At 34.6% G+C, this 21,752-nt stretch overlaps 1 protein-coding gene across 3 annotated transcripts in view; it reads right to left on the bottom strand.

Annotated features, from left to right (window-relative positions):
• KCNT2 (potassium sodium-activated channel subfamily T member 2) overlaps positions 1 to 21,752 on the bottom strand; it is a 701,340-nt gene that overhangs the window by 375,553 nt on the left and 304,035 nt on the right. For all 3 annotated transcript variants that reach the window (XM_053693834.1, XM_053693835.1, XM_053693836.1), the window contains exon 5: positions 21,130 to 21,189. In XM_053693834.1, the coding sequence (XP_053549809.1) occupies positions 21,130 to 21,189 (60 nt within the window). The remainder of the gene's footprint in view (positions 1 to 21,129; positions 21,190 to 21,752) is intronic.

The following is a 21,752-nucleotide window of genomic DNA, read 5'->3' as shown; positions in this document are numbered from 1 at the left end:
CCATGTCTTTGAAGAAACAACACTAGTTAATTTGTGTGAGATTCGGCAGAATGTACAGACTGAGCTAGTACCAAGATATTGTCCAAATAAGGAAACACTGCAATATCCTGTTCTCTGATTACAGAGAGTAGGGCACAGAGAACCTTTGAAAAATGTATTGGAGCTGTCGCTAGGCCAAATGGAAGAGCGACAAATTTGGAATGCTTGTCTAGAAAAGAGACTCTCAGAAACCGATAATGGTCTGGATTAATCGGAATTTGAAGATATGCATCCTGTAAGTCTATCATGGACATATAATGACCTTGTTGAACAAAGGGCAGAATAGTCCTTATAGTCACCATTTTGAAAGTTGGCACTCTTATAAAACAATTCAAAATGTTCAGATCCAGAACTGGCCTGAATGAATTTTCTTTCTTTGGGACAATGAATAGATTTGAATAAAACCCCAAACCCGGTTCCTGAAAACTAACTGGTATGATTACCCTTGAAAGCTGTAGATCTGAAACACACTTCAGAAAAGCTTGAGCCTTCACTGGATTTGTTGGAACATGTGAGAGAAAAAAGTCTTCTCACAGGAGGTCTTACTCTAAAACCTATTCGATAACCTTGAGAGACAATACTCTGAATCCATTGATTTTGGACAGAATCTGCCCAAATGTTTTAGAAAAAATTTAATATGCCCCCCACTAGCTGAGCTGGAATGAGGGCCGCACCTTCATGCGGACTTGGGGGCTGGCTTTGGTTTCTTAAAAGGCTTGGATTTATTCCAACTTGAAGAAGGTTTCCAATTGAAACCAGATTCTTAGTGGGAAGGATTGGCTTTCTGTTCCTTATTCTGTTTAAAAGAACGAAAACAATTTGAAATTTTATATTTACCCTTAGATCTTTTATCCTAAGGTAAAAATACTCCCTTCCCCCCAGTGACAGTTGAAATAATTGAATCCATCTGAGAACCAAATAAATTGTTAGCTTGGAAAGAAAGAGATAGTAATCTAAACGTAGATACCATGTCAGCATTCCAATATTTGAGCCACAAAGCTCTTCTAGCTAAAATTGCTAAAGACATAGATTTAACATCAATATTGATGATATCAAAAATAGCATCACAGAAAAATTAATTAGCATGTTGAAGCAAGCGAATAATGCTAGACAAATCAGAATCTGTTTCCTGTTGCGCTAAGCTTTCCAACCAAAAAGTTGATGCAGCTGCAACATCCGCCATGGATATAGCAGGCCTAAGAATGTAGCCAGAAAATAAATAAGCTTTCCTTAGATAAGATTCAAGTTTCCTATCTAAAGGGTCCTTAAAAGAAGTACTATCTTCCATAGGAATAGTAATACATTTGGCAAGAGTAGAAATAGCCCCATCAACTTTGGGGATTTTTTTCCCAAAACTCCAATCTAACTGCTGGCAAAGGATACAACTTTTTAAACACAGAAGAAGGAATAAAAGAAGTACCAGGCCTATTCCATTCCTTTGAAAACATATCAGAAATAGCATCAGGAACTGGAAAAACCTCTGGAGTAACCACAGGAGGTTTATAAACAGAATTTAAACATTTACTAGTTTTAGTATCAAGAGGACTAATTTTTTCAATTTCTAAAGTAATCAACACCTCTTTTAACAAGGAATGAATATACTCCATCTTAAAGAGATAAGTAGATTTGTCAGTGTCAATATCTGAGGTAGGATCTTCTGAACCAGATAGATCCTTATCAGAGGAGGATAATTCAGTATGTTGTCGGTCATTTGAAATTTCATCAAATTTATGAGAAGTTTTAAAAGACCTTTTAGGTTTATTAGAAGGCGGAATAGCAGACAAAGCCTTCTGAATCGCATTAGCAATAAAATCTTTTATATTCACAGGGATATCATGTACATTAGATGTTTAAGGAACAACAGGCATTGTACTAGTACTGATGGATACATTCTCTGCATGTAAAAGCTTATCATGACAACTGTTACATACTACAGCTGGAGATATAATCTCCACTAACTTACAACAGATACACTTAGCTTTCATAGAACTGTTATCAGACAGCAGGGTTACAACACTGGTTTCTGAGACAGGATCAGTTTGAGACATCTTACAAATGTATATAAAAAACAACATATAAAGCAAAATTATCAATTTCCTTATATGGCAGTTTCAGGAATAGGAAAAAAATGCAAACAGCATAGCCCTCTGAGCATAAAAAGGCAAGAGGCAATAAGGAAGTGGGGTTTAAATAATTAAATTATTTGGCACCAAGTATGACGCACAATGCAAAATGATTTTTTTGGCGCTAACAACATCCAGAAATGACGCAAATCGCGTCATGGCAGACGCAACCTTGTGCAAGGAAACCTGGCATCAACTAAGATGCTGGAAATTACAAATTTGCCTCACCGAACATACCTTCGTGCCCAAAAAATTCTCGCGCCAAGAATGACGGAATAAATATCAGCATTTTGCAACCTCGCAAGCCTAATTTTGCCCGCAAAAAATAATGAAAAATCAGTCAAATTGAAGAAAAGACTATACCCCAGGTAAGAAAATATAACTTCCTAAATATGTTTCCCAATTTTGAAACTGATAGTCGGCAAAAGGAAATATACATAAACCTAACTCATGGCAAATATAAGTACAATACATATATTTCAAACTTTATATTAATACATAAAGTGCCAAACCATAGCTGAGAGTGTCTTAAGTAATGAAAACATACTTACTGAAAGTCACCTATCTACATATAGCAGATAGCCAAACCAGTACTGAAACAGTATCAGTAGAGGTAATGGAATATGAGAGTATATCGTCAATCTGAAAAGGGAGGTAGGAGATGAATCTCTACGACCGATAACAGAGAACCGTTGAAAAGATTTCTCGTGAGGAAAACCATAAAATCAATAGGCGATACTCTCTTCAGATCCCTATGACAAACACTGTACTCTGAGAGGAATCGGGCTTCAAAATGCTGAGAAGCGCATATCACAGAAGAAAATCAAGCACAAACTTACTTTACCACCTCCATAGGGAGGCAAAGTTTGTAAAACTGAATTGTGGGTGTGGTGAGGGGTGTATTTGTAGGTATTTTGATGTTTGGCAAACTTTTCCCCTCCTGGTAGGAATGTATATCCCATACGTCACTAGCTCATGGATTCTTGCCAATTACATGAAATAAACTATCGGCTAGATTACGAGTTTTGCGGTATGAGGGGTGCGGTGCTAACTTGCACGTTATTGTCACTTCTCACTTTCCTACAGCGCTGGTATTACAGGTTTTTACAAACCCGGCGTTAAAAGGCAAGACGTGAGCGTAGAGCAAAATTGAGCTCCATACCGCACACCAATACCAGCGCTGCTTAAGTCAGCGGTGAGCTGGTTGCACATGCTTGTGCACGATTTCCCCAAAGACATCAATGGGGAGAGCCGGCTGAGAAAAAGTCTAACACCTGCAAAAAAGCAGCGTAAAGCTCAGTAACGCAGCCCCATTGATTCCTATGGGGAAACAAATCTTATGTTTACACCTAACACCCTAACATGAACCCCGAGTCTAAACACCCCTAATCGTACACTTATTAACCTCTAATCTGCCACCCCCAACATCACCGACACCTGCATTATATTTATTAACCTCTAATCTGCTGCTCCTGACATTGGCGCCAATATATTAAACATATTAACCCCTAAACCGCCACACTCCCTCATCGCAAACACTAGTCAAATATTATTAACCCCTAATTTGCCATACCTTAGGTCGCTGCCACCTACCTACATTTATTAACCCCTAATCTGCCGTCCCTAACGTCGCCCCCACTATATTAAATTTATTAACCCCTAAACCTAAGTTTAACCCTAACACCCCCTAACTTAAAAATAATTAAAATGAATCTAAATAAAACCTACTATTAATAACTAGATAATTCCTATTTAAAACTAAATACCTGTAAAATAAACCCTAAGCTAGCTACAATATAACTCATAGTTACATTGTATCTAGCTTAGGATTTATTTTTATTTTACAGGCAACTTTGTATTTATTTTAACTAGGTAGAATAGTTATTAAATAGTTATTAACTATTTAATAACTACCTAGCTAAAATAAATACAAATTGACCTGTAAAATAAAACATAACCTAAGTTACACTAACACCTAACACTACAATTAAATAAATTACCTAAATTAAATACAATTACCTAAATTCAATACAATTAGCTAACTTACAAAAAGAATTCAATCAGCCAATCGGAATTAAGGTTGAAAAAATCCTATTGGCTGATGCAATCAGCCAATGGGATTGAACTTCAATCCTATTGTCTGATTGGAACAGCCAATAGAATGCGAGCTCAATCCTATTGGCTGATTGCATCAGCCAATAGGATTGAAAGTTAATTCTATTGGCTGATTGCATTGGATAGGATTTTTTCAACCTTAATTCCGATTGGCTGATAGAATTCTATCGGAATCTAAGGGACGCCATCTTGGATGACATCATTTAAATGAACCTTCATTCCAGAAGAAGCAGTTGATTGAAGAGGATGCTCCGCGACGGATGTCTTGAAGATGGAGCCGCTCCTCGTCGGAAGGATGAAGATAGAAGATGCCATCTGGGCGAAGACTTCTGTCCGTCTGGAGGACCACTTCTGCCGGCTTCGTTGAGGACATCTTGCCGCTTGGATGAAGACTTCTCCCGGCTTCGTTGAGGATGGATGTCGGCTCTTTAAAACTGTAAGTGGATCTTCGGGGTTAGTGTTAGGATTTTTTAAGGGTGTATTGGGTGGGTTTTATTTTTAGATTAGGGGTTTGGGCTGCAATAGAGCTAAATGCCCTTTTAAGGGCAATGCCCATCCAAATGCCCTTTTCAGGGCAATGGGGAGCTTAGGTTTTTTTAGTTAGGGTTTTATTTGGGGGGTTGGTTGTGTGGGTGGTGGGTTTTACTGTTGGGGGGTTGTTTGTAATTTTTTTAACAAGTAAAAGAGCTGATTTCTTTGGGGCAATGCCCCGCAAAAGGCCCTTTTAAGGGCTATTGGTAGTTTAGTTTAGGCTAGGGGTTTTTATTATTTTGGGTGGGCTTTTTTTATTTTGCTATTAGATTAGGTGTAATTAGTTTAAAGATCTTTTAATTTGTTTTTTATTTTCTGTAATTTGGTGTTTGTTTGTTTTTTGTAATTTAGCTAATTGTATTGAATTTAGGTAATTATATTTAATTGTAGTGTAGTGTTAGGTGTTTGTGTAACTTAGGTTAGGTTTTATTTTACAGGTCAATTTGTATGTATTTTAGCTAGGTAGTTACTAAATAGTTAATAACTATTTAATAACTATTCTACCTAATTAAAATAAATACAAACTTGCCTGTAAAATAAAAATAAACCCTAAGTTAGATACAATGTAACTATTAGTTATATTGTAGCTATCTTAGGGTTTATTTTATAGGTAAGTATTTAGTTTTAAATAGGAATTCTTTAGTTAATGATAGTAAGTTTTATTTAGAATTATTTTAATTATATTTGAGTTAGGGGGTGTTAGGGATAGACTTAGATTTAGGGGTTAATAAATTTAATATAGTGGTGGATAGTGGTGGCGACGTTGGGGGCGGCAGATTAGGGGTTACTAAATGTAGGTAGGTGGTGGCGATGTTAGGGACGGCAGATTAGGGGTTAATAATATTTAACTAATGTTTGTGAGGCGGGAGTGCGGCGGTTTGGGGGTTAATATGTTTATTATAGTGGCGGCGATGTTGGGAGTGGCAGATTAGGGGTTAATAATTTTATTTTAGTGTTTGCAATGCGGGAGGGCCTCGGTTTAGGGGTTAATAGGTAGTTTATGGGTGTTAGTGTACTTTTTAGCACTTTAGTTATATGCTACGGCTTTGTAGTGTAAAACTCATAACTACTGACTAAAATGCGGTACGAATCTTGACGGGATAGGGTGTACTGCTCACTTTTTGGCCTCCCAGGACAAGCTCATAATACCGGGGCTATGGAAGTCCCATTTAAAATAGACTATACGCAAATTGCATAAGTTGATTTGCGGTAAGGCCATAAAAGTGTGCGGTGCCCCTAAATCTGCAAGACTCGTAATACCAGCGGTAGTAAAAAAGCAGCGCTATAAGGCTTAACGCTCCTTTTTTACTGATAACGCAAGACTCGTAATCTAGCCGTATTTTTTTTTTGTTTTAAAATAAAGAAATCTGCGATAAAACAAATCATATGTTTGTAGCACAGAAAAAAATAATTCCATGTCTCTTTAAACAATATTTAAAAAGCACATATTTTGCCTGCTCCCATGTGCTGTGACGTCTAGTTGTGTAAAAGCTTTGCTGAATGTTCATCAGGAGTAAAATGGTGACTTCTACAGTGGAATGCAGTTCAAATGATTATTTACTGCTTGCCACTGATTTCAGCAGGAGCTGCAAATACTAAACTGCAGAAGATTTTTAGGATGGGCAAAAGCGAGAAAAACAGGGCAATGTAAACTGCTGAGGGACCTTAAGAATTCAATGCAAAAATAAACATTTTACAGTGGGTGATAATTAATTAAAGGGACAGTCTACAATAGAATTTGTATTGTTTTAAAATATAGATAATCCCTTTATTACCCATTCTCCAGTTTTGCATAACCAACACAGTTATATTAATATACTTTTTACCTCTGTGATTACCTTGTATCTAAGCCTCTGCAGACTGCCCCCTTATTTCAGTTATTTTGGCAGACTTGCACTTTAGCCAATCAGTGCGGACTCATAAATAACTCTACAGGAGTGAGCACAATATTATCTATATGGCCCACATGAACTATCAGTCTACTGTTGTGAAAAGCAAATACAAAAGCATGCGGTTAAGAGAGGCTGTCAATAGAACCTTTAAAACAGCTGAAATGTAGAGGTTTAAATGTTATAAAGTATATGAATCTAACAATTTTTGTGTAGACTGTCCCTTTAATGACAATATGAACATGCCATAGAGTTGCAGGATCGCTTGAGCTTAAATTTCATTTTTAACCATATTAACCCTTTAATGGTAACATTACAAAAAGAGAGACAGACACCACTTATATAACAGACAGACAGACAAGCTACAAATGTATCTGCATATCTCATTATGACATAACAGCATCTAATGATTATCACACATTTATAAACAAACTTAGTCTGAGTGCCTGGAAGGAAGAACACTTTCTTGTAATCTACAAAGCTCAAGAGAGATTTAATTCATATTTACTCACACTGGTTAATTGGAGCAGTAATATTTTCATCTAAGTGTTAATTGCTGGAAGCAGCGGAGCAGCAGGTACAAAGGAAACTGATTCTTAATTACAAACAATTTAGATAAATATTTTTAAGCATTTTGCTCCTTTATTGTTCCAGGGTTGGCTGGGTCTCCCTAATGTGACAGTTTCTGCAGATGGGAAAGCTTTGCTGTGCACTCGTTATGCACAGATCAAAGTCACAAAATGCGTCTCTCAAAGATGTAAAGCGGATTCACCATTTATGGGGTTTAATTAGAGAAGTACTGGGGCGCGTTGTAGCTCCCCGAAAACTCAAAGGTGACGGCTAGTAGAAAATAGGCTTTGATTTCTTATATTTTGTTTCCAGCCTGAATAAGATTGGCTGCTGTACATAAACCCAGTCTGTATGAGACATAGCAGGCATGTGCACAGTCTGCATGAGACATAGCTGGCATATGCACAGTCTGCATGAGACATTTAAGGCATGTGCACAGTCTGCATGAGAACATAGTAGGCTTGTGCATAGTCTGCACAAAGCGGGCATGTGCACAGTCTGCATGAGAATATAGTGGGCATGTGCACAGCCTGCAGGTAAATTGGTTGCTGTGTGTCCAATTAGCCCACAAGGATATAATGGACAAGCTCTGCTCCTTAATTTGATTGGCTGTTATGTATATGCTATAGATTTGCCTATACACAGTTTCCTTTACAGTATGAGCAGGAGCTAATTTTATATTACAGTATGAGCAGGAGCTAATTGTATATTACAGTATTCAGGAGCTAATTGTATATTACAGTATGAGCAGGAGCTAATTGTATATTACAGTATGTGCAGGAGCTAATTGTATATTACAGTATTCAGGAGCTAATTGTATATTACAGTATGAGCAGGAGCTAATTGTATATTACAGTATGCAGGAGCTAATTCTATATTACAGTATGAGCAGGAGCTAATTGTATATTACAGTATTCAGGAGCTAATTGTATATTACAGTATGAGCAGGAGCTAATTGTATATTACAGTATTCAGGAGCTAATTGTATATTACAGTATGAGCAGGAGCTAATTGTATATTACAGTATGAACAGGAGCTAATTGTATATTACAGTATGAGCAGGAGCTAATTGTAAATTACAGTATGAGCAGGAGCTAATTGTATATTACAGTATTCAGGAGCTAATTGTATATTACAGTATGAGCAGGAGCTAATTGTATATTACAGTATGCAGGAGCTAATTGTATATTACAGTATGAGCAGGAGATAATTGTATATTACAGTATGCAGGAGCTAATTGTATATTACAGTATGAGCAGGAGCTAATTGTATATTACAGTATTCAGGAGCTAAATGTATATTACAGTATGAGCAGGAGCTAATTGTATATTACAGTATGAGCAGGAGCTAATTGTATATTACAGTATGCAGGAGCTAATTGTATATTACAGTATGAGCAGGAGCTAATTGTATATTACAGTATTCAGAGCTAATTGTATATTACAGTATGAGCAGGAGCTAATTGTATATTACAGTATGAGCAGGAGATAATTGTATATTACAGTATGCAGGAGCTAATTGTATATTACAGTATTCAGAGCTAATTGTATATTACAGTATGAGCAGGAGATAATTGTATATTACAGTATGCAGGAGCTAATTGTATATTACAGTATTCAGAGCTAATTGTATATTACAGTATGAGCAGGAGCTAATTGTATATTACAGTATGAGCAGGAGCTAATTGTATATTACAGTATGAGCAGGAGATAATTGTATATTACAGTATGAGCAGCAGCTATTTGTATATTACAGTATGAGCAGGAGATAATTGTATATTACAGTATGAGCAGCAGCTAATTGTACATTACAGTATTCAGGAGCTAATTGTATATTACAGTATGCAGGAGCTAATTGTATATTACAGTATTCAGGAGCTAATTGTATATTACAGTATGAGCAGGAGCTAATTGTATATTACAGTATGAGCAGGAGCTAATTGTATATTACAGTATGCAGGAGCTAATTGTATATTACAGTATGAGCAGGAGATAATTGTATATTACAGTATCCAGGAGCTAATTGTATATTACAGTATGAGCAGGAGCTAATTGTATATTACAGTATAAGCAGGAGCTAATTGTATATTACAGTATGCAGGAGCTAATTGTATGTTACAGTATGAGCAGGAGCTAATTGTATATTACAGTATGAGCAGGAGCTAATTGTATATTACAGTATCCAGGAGCTAATTGTATATTACAGTATGAGCAGGAGCTAATTGTATATTACAGTATAAGCAGGAGCTAATTGTATATTACAGTATGCAGGAGCTAATTGTATGTTACAGTATGAGCAGGAGCTAATTGTATATTACAGTATGAGCAGGAGCTAATTGTATATTACAGTATTCAGGAGCTAATTGTATATTACAGTATGAGCAGGAGCTAATTGTATATTACAGTATTCAGGAGCTAATTGTATATTACAGTATGCAGGAGCTAATTGTATATTACAGTATAAGCAGGAGCTAATTGTATATTACAGTATTCAGGAGCTAATTGTATATTACAGTATGAGCAGGAGCTAATTGTATATTACAGTATGAGCAGGAGCTAATTGTATATTACAGTATGAGCAGGAGCTAATTGTATATTACAGTATTCAGGAGCTAATTGTATATTACAGTATGAGCAGGAGCTAATTGTATATTACAGTATGAGCAGGAGCTAATTTTATATTACAGTATGAGCAGGAGCTAATTGTATATTACAGTATTCAGGAGCTAATTGTATATTACAGTATGCAGGAGCTAATTGTATATTACAGTATAAGCAGGAGCTAATTGTATATTACAGTATGAGCAGGAGCTAATTGTATATTACAGTATGAGCAGGAGCTAATTGTATATTACAGTATTCAGGAGCTAATTGTATATTACAGTATGTGCAGGAGCTAATTGTATATTACAGTATTCAGGAGCTAATTGTATATTACAGTATGCAGGAGCTAATTGTATATTACAGTATTCAGGAGCTAATTGTATATTACAGTATGCAGGAGCTAATTGTATATTACAGTATTCAGGAGCTAATTGTATATTACAGTATGCAGGAGCTAATTGTATATTACAGTATTCAGGAGCTAATTGTATATTACAGTATGAGCAGGAGCTAATTGTATATTACAGTATGAGCAGGAGCTAATTGTATATTACAGTATTCAGGAGCTAATTGTATATTACAGTATGAGCAGGAGCTAATTGTATATTACAGTATTCAGAAGCTAATTGTATATTACAGTATGCAGGAGCTAATTGTATATTACAGTATGAGCAGGAGCTAATTGTATATTACAGTATGTGCAGGAGCTAATTGTATATTACAGTATGCAGGAGCTAATTTTATATTACAGTATGCAGGAGCTAATTGTATATTACAGTATGAGCAGGAGCTAATTGTATATTACAGTATGCAGGAGCTAATTCTATATTACAGTATGAGCAGGAGCTAATTGTATATTACAGTATGAGCAGGAGCTAATTGTATATTACAGTATGCAGGAGCTAATTGTATATTACAGTATTCAGGAGCTAATTGTATATTACAGTATAAGCAGGAGCTAATTGTATATTACAGTATGCAGGAGCTAATTGTATATTACAGTATGCAGGAGCTAATTGTATATTACAGTATGAGCAGGAGCTAATTGTATATTACAGTATGCAGGAGCTAATTGTATATTACAGTATGAGCAGGAGCTAATTGTATATTACAGTATGCAGGAGCTAATTGTATATTACAGTATTCAGGAGCTAATTGTATATTACAGTATGAGCAGGAGCTAATTGTATATTACAGTATGCAGGAGCTACTTGTATATTACAGTATTCAGGAGCTAATTGTATATTACAGTATGAGCAGGAGCTAATTGTATATTACAGTATGCAGGAGCTACTTGTATATTACAGTATTCAGGAGCTAATTGTATATTACAGTATGAGCAGGAGATAATTGTATATTACAGTATTCAGGAGCTAATTGTATATTACAGTATGAGCAGGAGCTAATTGTATATTACAGTATGAGCAGGAGATAATTGTATATTACAGTATTCAGGAGATAATTGTATATTACAGTAGGAACAGGAGCTAATTGTATATTACAGTATGAGCAGGAGCTAATTGTATATTACAGTATGAGCAGGAGCTAATTGTATATTACAGTATTCAGGAGCTAATTGTATATTACAGTATGAGCAGGAGCTAATTGTATATTACAGTATGAGCAGGAGCTAATTGTATATTACAGTATTCAGGAGCTAATTGTATATTACAGTATGCAGGAGCTAATTGTATATTACAGTATGAGCAGGAGCTAATTGTATATTACAGTATGAGCAGGAGCTAATTGTATATTACAGTATGCAGGAGCTAATTGTATATTACAGTATTCAGGAGCTAATTGTATATTACAGTATGCAGGAGCTAATTGTATATTACAGTATTCAGGAGATAATTGTATATTACAGTAGGAACAGGAGCTAATTGTATATTACAGTATGAGCAGGAGCTAATTGTATATTACAGTATTCAGGAGCTAATTGTATATTACAGTATGAGCAGGAGCTAATTGTATATTACAGTATGAGCAGGAGATAATTGTATATTACAGTATTCAGGAGATAATTGTATATTACAGTAGGAACAGGAGCTAATTGTATATTACAGTATGAGCAGGAGCTAATTGTATATTACAGTATTCAGGAGCTAATTGTATATTACAGTATGAGCAGGAGCTAATTGTATATTACAGTATGAGCAGGAGATAATTGTATATTACAGTATTCAGGGGTAGATTTTACGATATAAAATATATGTAATTGTAAATGATCTCATTATGATTATGATCAGAGCTACTAAATAATCTCACATCACTGTAAAGAACGTCTAATGCTTGCGTCAAATTGACGATGTATTTTTCAGACCAGAGAAGGCGTAATAGGTAACACCCAATTTTTTTCTTTCATGATTTAGATAGAGCAGCAATTTTAAGCAACATTCTTATATACTCCTATTATCATTTTTTCTTCATTCTCTTAGTACCTTTATTTGAAAAAACAGGAATGTAAGCTTAGGAGTCGGCCCATTTTTTTGTTCAGCACCTGGGTAGCACTTGCTGATTGGTGGCTACATTTACTAACTGAATTATATAGATTTTAATCTCTGCATTTTGTCATTTAAGTACAGCCGCACACATAGGATGACAGATGTAAGTCGCTACTGTACCATTCTGCATTTTGTGTTATGTTTAATGGATCTTGTGTCGGCAAACAGCCTGAATTAGAAGATTCTGGGACGTATTTGATGTTTTCACCAAGGCCTGAGCAGAATATTTAAAAGCTCGCTCTGTCTTTAGTGCGAGAAAATGTTTCAGCCTCATCATTAAAAACATGGTCAGGTTGTTATATGGAGATATTTGTAGAGATTTGAATCTTAAACAAACTACATAAAACCAACTACAAAGATAGCCAGATACACAGCCAGTTTCAGAAATATCTTTATAGTTGGTTAATATTTTAATTCTATTTTGAAAGTCACATTTAATATCACACAACAAAGCTCCCAAATAACTTTAAGTAGCTCTAAAAATGATATTATACAACTCGAGATTGTAATATAAATTGTTAAATTATACAGAATAAAATAAAACTTTCTGATAAAAATAGTTATTAATTTTGTCCCTTTTGTCCTGTGAGTTCATTCTGAAAATTGCAGTCTTTCCAATTCCTGTTAGAAGTGCAGCCTCCAGTCCTGACATTGCTATATTGCACACAGTCATTATTTGCATATGTAAGTGACCCATTTAGGACTGTTCCTAACTGTCCTCAGCAGAGAAGCAAACCGGGCTTGGTTACAAGATGGTGCTATCCACTGGTTTAGAGATATTGTATGTTTAAACTAATATAATTAAAACACACACACACAAATATATATATATATATATATATATATATATACACAGTCCAGAATGAAAGGTACTCACCGAGTCTTGAAGTGTAGAAAAATCTTTTCTTTAATAGGGTGACGTTTCATGGTTTCCCCGTCCTCAAACCAACGAACATACAGACAACAAGCCTTACCAAGCTTAAATAGACCCGACATCCCCACCCGCGGCACCGCTAGCATAATACCGGAAGTCCAGGTAACCACGTGGTAACGCTCCCCTTCATCGGTTGCTATGGCAACTGGAACGCTACTCGGCAAAACCGTTGTGCGTAAAAATACTATGTTCCTGGATCACTTACTCCAACCTTTGGTGCAGAACATGGATACATTCCTGTTGGACTCTGGATCCATGATTAATACTCTTAATCAGATATCTGAAATACAAAGTGAAACAGTGCTGGTCACACTGGATGAGACCAGCCTGTATACTGTTATACCCCATGCTGAAGGGGTAGAGGCTGTCACCAGACAACTGGCACGATACCCGTACATTGGTCCACCGGTGGATGCTATCAGGGAATTGCTCATGGTCTGTCTCGAAATGAATTACTTTCGTTTCGAAAAGGAATTTTTTCTGCAAATAGCAGGTACGGTCATGGGCTCAAATGTGGTACCCACCTATGTCAACTTGTTCATGGCCAAATTTGAGACGGTGGGCACTCCACTTTTTGCAGATAAACGGATAACATTATTTAAAAAGGTACATAGACAACTTGTTTTTACTCTGGCAGGGAAAAGAAGAAGAAGATCTCACACACTGGTTTGAAAATCTCAATAGGGCACATCCATCATTGAAATTTAAAATGACATCAAGCAAGGAGACTGTTAATTTCCTGGACTTAAGGATCTTTCAGAAAAATGAACAACTGCAAACCAACTTATATACAAAAGAAACAGATAAAAATTCCCTGTATGTTCGTTGGTTTGAGGACGGGGAAACCCCAAAACGTCACCCTATTAAAGAAAAAAAATGTTTACACTTCAAGACCCGGCGAGTGCCTTTCATTCTGGACTGTGTATATTTATTTTAAAGTGCATCCCGGGCAGAAGCATTACATTTGATTTACTGAGAGTGCTGTACCACCAATGACTGTATATATATATATATATATATATATATATATATATACATATTGTTTTTCACCATTTTATCAGCATTTATTTAGTGTTTTTAATGTCCCTTTAAAAAAGGAAGGATATAGGGTGCCTTATTTATCTCTCTGTATGACCCTGAGCTTGTGAGTTGCAGTCACCGAGGTTCAGCCCCTTTCCTTTTTGCATGTTGGAGCAAGAGTGCATTAAAAGCTCAGTGCAAATCTCTTGTTGACATTAAAGGGACATGAAACCCCCCAAAAAATATTTCATGATTCAGATAGAGCAGTGATTTTAAACAACTTTCTAATTTACTTTTATTATCTAATTATCTTCATTCTCTTGGTATATTTAGTTGAAAAGCAGGGATGTATGCTAAGGGGCCGGCCCATTTTTGGCGCACTATATGGCAGCAGCTTTGCAAGAATGTTATCCATATGCACGAACACTAGAGGGCAGCACTATTTCCTGTCATGTAGTGCACCAGATGCTACCTAGGTATCTCTGCAACACAGAATATCATGGGAACGAAATAGATTTGATAATAGAAGTAAAATGGGAACTTTATTAAAATGTTATGTTCTGTCTGAGTCACAAAATAACATTTTAGGGTTTCATGTCCCTTTAATTCTATCAATCTATCAAATGGACATAAAACTGCAACAGAAAATGTTCTGCTGTATTAGAATATCTTGCATGTTATTAATGCATAGTTGCTACTTGCTAGCATACAACTATGTGTTTAACCTCTTGTTCATTGTTAGAACACAATGTCCTGGTAGGGGCTAGCGGGTGATTGGTGCTTACACACATCTCTCTTGTCATTGGCTCATCAGATGTGCTCAGGTAGCTGCAATAGTGCATTAAAGGAGTTATACACAGTTATATGCAACAGTACAATAAGCAAATTCTCTAATAGATCAAAGTTGTTTTATGCCCCTTTAATTAATAAATAACAAAGCAGGGTTTTTTACATTGGTTTTAATGATCAGAAACATATTTATAGTACTTAAAATTAAAACTTCTGATCCTCACTAAAGTAGTTTTACAAAATATTTAATTTTAAAAGTGAAGAGAAGCTAACATTAAAGGGACGTTTCAATGCAAAATGCCATGCTCTGATTGGTTACTGTATGTCATTACTATCCCTTTATCTCTGCACCGTGGTTAAACACATAGGTAAAGCCTCCCTTGGAAGCATTGCTACAAATGAGTGGAACACAGCCGGTCAGCCAATCAGGAGAGGCAGTCCCATGGGCATGTCAATTAGTATCTTCTGCTTAGCAGCACACACATAGTTAATCAGGGTCAGTACTACAAAAGGACATACACTGACAAATAAGTTGGGATCATTTTTGCATTAAACTGTCACTTAGTTTCAGTGCAGAGTTCATAGCTACATGATCAGATGCTAATTGTGTGTTCTGTGCAGAGACCTCATTAACGCAGCTGATGCAGATGCAGATGCAGAATAAATTAAATAGCAATGAAAATCCGGCAGGGGTGGAGACTGAATGACTAACAGGTTTCAGGCACATGCAAGATGGTTGTTTCAATTTAAATTGATACTGTATTATTTTTATATGAAAAAACAAACAAACATCATAAATGTAACATACATTATACTGATTTATTAAAGAGACAGTTTACTCAAAAATGTTCTCCCCTTTAATTTGTTCCCAATGATCCACTTTACCTGCTGGAGTGTATTAAATTGTTTAGAAGTATTTCTATTGCCCTTATATTGGCATTTGAAATAGTTTATTTAGCCTGTGGTATCCCCACCCATCCTGAAAGTTTTTGGTCTCAAGGCCAAGCTGTGTTAACACAGCAAGAAGAAGAAATTACACTCCATGTGGGTTATAGAAGAGATAAGATAATACAATGTTAATTTTCCATTGTTCTTGCCAAGAATTGGTGATTGGTTTATGGACAGATACCTACAGATATAAGATACAGACACATGTATATGTACACAATGTGATACAGTAATGAGATCTGATTATACCTACAGATATAAGATACAGACACATGTATATGTACACAGTGTGATACAGTAATGAGATCTGATTTTACATACAGATATAAGATAAAGAAGCATGTATATGTACACAGTGTGATACAGTAATGAGATCTGATTATACCTACAGATATAAGATACAGACACATGTATATGTACACAGTGTGATACAGTAATGAGATCTGATTATACCTACAGATATAAGATAAAGACACATGTATATGTACACAGTGTGATACAGTAATGAGATCTGATTATACCTACATATATAAGATACAGACACATGATGTATATGTACACAATGTGATACAGTAATGAGATCTGATTATACCTACAGATATAAGATACAGACACATGTATATGTACACAGTATGATACAGTAGTGAGATCTGATTATACCTACAGATATAAGATACAGACACATGTATATGTACACAGTGTGATACAGTAATGAGATCTGATTATACCTACAGATATAAGATACAGACACATGTATATGTACACAGTGTGATAAAGTAATGAGATCTGATTATACCTACAGATATAAGATACAGACACATGTATATGTACACAATGTGATACAGTAATGAGATCTGATTATACCTACAGATATAAGATAAAGACACATGTATATGTACACAATGTGATAAAGTAATGAGATCTGATTATACCTACAGATATAAGATAAAGACACATGTATATGTACACAATGTGATACAGTAATGAGATCTGATTATACCTACATATATAAGATATAGACACATGATGTATATGTACACAATGTGATACAGTAATGAGATCTGATTATACCTACAGATATAAGATACAGACACATGATGTATATGTACACAATGTGATACAGTAATGAGATCTGATTATACCTACAGATATAAGATACAGACACATGTATATGTACCCAATGTGATAAAGTAATGAGATCTGATTATACCTACAGATATAAGATAAAGACACATGTATATGTACACAATGTGATACAGTAATGAGATCTGATTATACCTACAGATATAAGATACAGACACATGTATATGTACACATGGTGATACAGTAATGAGATCTGATTATACCTACAGATATTAGATAAAGACACATGTATATGTACACAATGTGATACAGTAATGAGATCTGATTATACTTACAGATATAAGATACAGACACATGTATATGTACCCAATGTGATAAAGTAATGAGATCTGATTATACCTACAGATATAAGATAAAGACACATGTATATGTACACAATGTGATACAGTAATGAGATCTGATTATACCTACAGATATAAGATACAGACACATGTATATGTACACATGGTGATACAGTAATGAGATCTGATTATACCTACAGATATTAGATAAAGACACATGTATATGTACACAATGTGATACAGTAATGAGATCTGATTATACTTACAGATATAAGATACAGACACATGATGTATATGTACACAATGTGATACAGTAATGAGATCTGATTATACCTACAGATATAAGATACAGACACATGTATATGTACACAGTGTGATACAGTAATGAGATCTGATTATACCTACAGATATAAGATAAAGACACATGTATATGTACACAGTGTGATACAGTAATGAGATCTGATTATACCTACATATATAAGATACAGACACATGATGTATATGTACACAATGTGATACAGTAATGAGATCTGATTATACCTACAGATATAAGATACAGACACATGTATATGTACACAGTATGATACAGTAGTGAGATCTGATTATACCTACAGATATAAGATACAGACACATGTATATGTACACAGTGTGATACAGTAATGAGATCTGATTATACCTACAGATATAAGATAAAGACACATGTATATGTACACAATGTGATACAGTAATGAGATCTGATTATACCTACATATATAAGATATAGACACATGATGTATATGTACACAATGTGATACAGTAATGAGATCTGATTATACCTACAGATATAAGATACAGACACATGATGTATATGTACACAATGTGATACAGTAATGAGATCTGATTATACCTACAGATATAAGATACAGACACATGTATATGTACCCAATGTGATAAAGTAATGAGATCTGATTATACCTACAGATATAAGATAAAGACACATGTATATGTACACAATGTGATACAGTAATGAGATCTGATTATACCTACAGATATAAGATACAGACACATGTATATGTACACATGGTGATACAGTAATGAGATCTGATTATACCTACAGATATTAGATAAAGACACATGTATATGTACACAATGTGATAAAGTAATGAGATCTGATTATACCTACAGATATAAGATAGACACATGTATATGTACACAATGTGATACAGTAATGAGATCTGATTATACTTACAGATATAAGATACAGACACATGTATATGTACCCAATGTGATCAAGTAATGAGATCTGATTATACCTACAGATATAAGATAAAGACACATGTATATGTACACAATGTGATACAGTAATGAGATCTGATTATACCTACAGATATAAGATACAGACACATGTATATGTACACATGGTGATACAGTAATGAGATCTGATTATACCTACAGATATTAGATAAAGACACATGTATATGTACACAATGTGATACAGTAATGAGATCTGATTATACTTACAGATATAAGATACAGACACATGATGTATATGTACACAATGTGATACAGTAATGAGATCTGATTATACCTACAGATATAAGATACAGACACATGTATATGTACACATGGTGATACAGTAATGAGATCTGATTATACCTACAGATATTAGATAAAGACACATGTATATGTACACAATGTGATACAGTAATGAGATCTGATTATACTTACAGATATAAGATACAGACACATGTATATGTACACAATGTGATACAGTAATGAGATCTGATTATACCTTCAGATATAAGATAAAGACACATGTATATGTACACAGTGTGGTACAGTAATGAGATCTTATTATACCTACAGATATAAGATACAAACACATGTATATGTACACAATGTGATACAGTAATGAGATCTGATTATACCTACAGATATAAGATACAGACACATGTACATGTACACAGTGTGATACAGTAATGAGATCTAATTATTCCTACAGATATAAGATAGACATGTATATGTACACAATGTGATAAAGTAATGAGATCTGATTATACCTACAGATATAAGATACAGACACATGTATATGTACACAATCTGATACAGTAATGAGATTTGATTATACCTACAGATATAAGATAAAGACACATGTATATGTACACAATGTGATACAGTAATGAGATCAGATTATACCTACAGATATAAGATACAGACACATGTATATGTACACAGTGTGATACAGTAATGAGATCTGATTATACATACAGATATAAGATAAAGACACATGTATATGTACACAGTGTGATAAAGTAATGAGATCTGATTATACCTACAGATATAAGATACAGACACATGTATATGTACACAATGTGATACAGTAATGAGATATGATTATACCTACAGATATAAGATACAGACACATGTATATGTACACAATGTGATACAGTAATGAGATCTGATTATACCTACAGATATAAGATACAGACACATGTATATGTACACAATGTGATACAGTAATGAGATCTGATTATACCTACAGATATAAGATAAAGAAGCAGGTATAGGTGCACAATGTGATTAAGTAATGATATCAGATTATACCTACAGATATAAGATAAAGACACATGTATATGTACACAATGTGATACAGTAATGAAATCTGATTATACCTACAGATATAAGATAGACACATGTATATGTACACAATGTTATAAAGTAATGAGATCTGATTATACCTACAGATATAAGATAAAGAAGCATGTATATGTACACAGTGTGATACAGTAATGAGATCTGATTATACCTACAGATTTAAGATACAGACACATGTATATGTACACAGTGTGATATAGTAATGAGATCTGATTATACCTACAGATATAAGATACAGACACATGTATATGTACACAGTGTGATACAGTAATGAGATCTGATTATACCTACAGATATAAGATAAAGACACATGTATATGTACACAGTGTGATACAGTAATGAGATCTGATTATACCTACAGATATAAGATACAGACACATGTATATGTACACAATGTGATAAAGTAATGAGATCTGAATATACCTACAGATATAAGATAGACACATGTATATGTACACAGTGTGATACAGTAATGAGATCTGATTATACCTACAGATATAAGATACAGACACATGTATATGTACACTATGTGATACAGTAATGAGATCTGATTATACCTACAGATATAAGATAAAGAAGCAGGTATATGTGCACAATGTGATACAGTAATGAGATCTGATTATACCTTCAAGCTCAACCCATTTTATTAGGTTGTGGCTTAAAAACACAAAATCAGCTAATCCATATAAAAAAATAAGCCTTAAAAAAGCAAATCTCATACATTTTATACTCTGCAGCTGGTAAAAACAGTATTTGTTAACACATTAAGGGAAAAACAATTTTATAGTATACTGTCCCTTTAAGAAATATAGGTTTTAAATTTGCATAAAATGATATCATATAAATTAAGCTTCTAACTAATACATACAAATAAGAACCAGCATTCTCAGTCACATATACATGATTTACTTACATTGAACACAATCCTGTATTTATTAATAGTTATTTTTTACATGTGTTTATATGTAATTCTACCCAATAGACAAACACATTATGTGCAACTTACCTTATAACTGAGATAACTAAGCAGAATGGTTTCAAATAGGCTGATTATAGCCACTGTCACCTACAAATAAAATGACATAGAACAAAATGTAAATTATCCTATGATGCCTTATTATTATATTAAACTGTAGCCCTTTGAAAAGATTTCACGTCAAACTGCCCTATTTATGGCACTAATTAAAGTGATGGTAAATTATATGTGCTAAAAACTTACCATTATATCGTAATAGTAGAATTGAATCACTTTATTTATTTTTAAATTACATTTTTGATTTTATAAATATAAAAGTTTTATATCTCCGCCCCCTTTTAATTTGTCCTTTCTGTCTTCTAGTGACTCCTCTAGTGACTCCTCTAGTGATTCTTCTAGTGACTCCTCTAGTGACTCCTCTAGTGACTCCTCTAGTGACTCCTCTAGTGATTCCTCTAGTGACTCCTCTAGTGACTCTTCTAGTAACTCTTCTAGTGACTCCTCTAGTGACTCTTCTAGTGACTCTTCTAGTGACTCCTCTAGTGACTCCTCTAGTGACTCTTCTAGTAACTCCTCTAGTGACTCCTCTAGTGACTCCTCTAGTGACTCTTCTAGTGACTCCTCTAGTGACTCCTCTAGTGACTCTTCTAGTG

The sequence above is a fragment of the Bombina bombina genome, chromosome 10 (assembly GCF_027579735.1).
Source record: "Bombina bombina isolate aBomBom1 chromosome 10, aBomBom1.pri, whole genome shotgun sequence".
NCBI classification, from domain to species: Eukaryota; Metazoa; Chordata; class Amphibia; order Anura; family Bombinatoridae; genus Bombina; species Bombina bombina.
The sequence above is the reverse complement of the archived record's forward strand: the minus strand, read 5'-3'. Positions and strand labels throughout refer to the sequence as shown.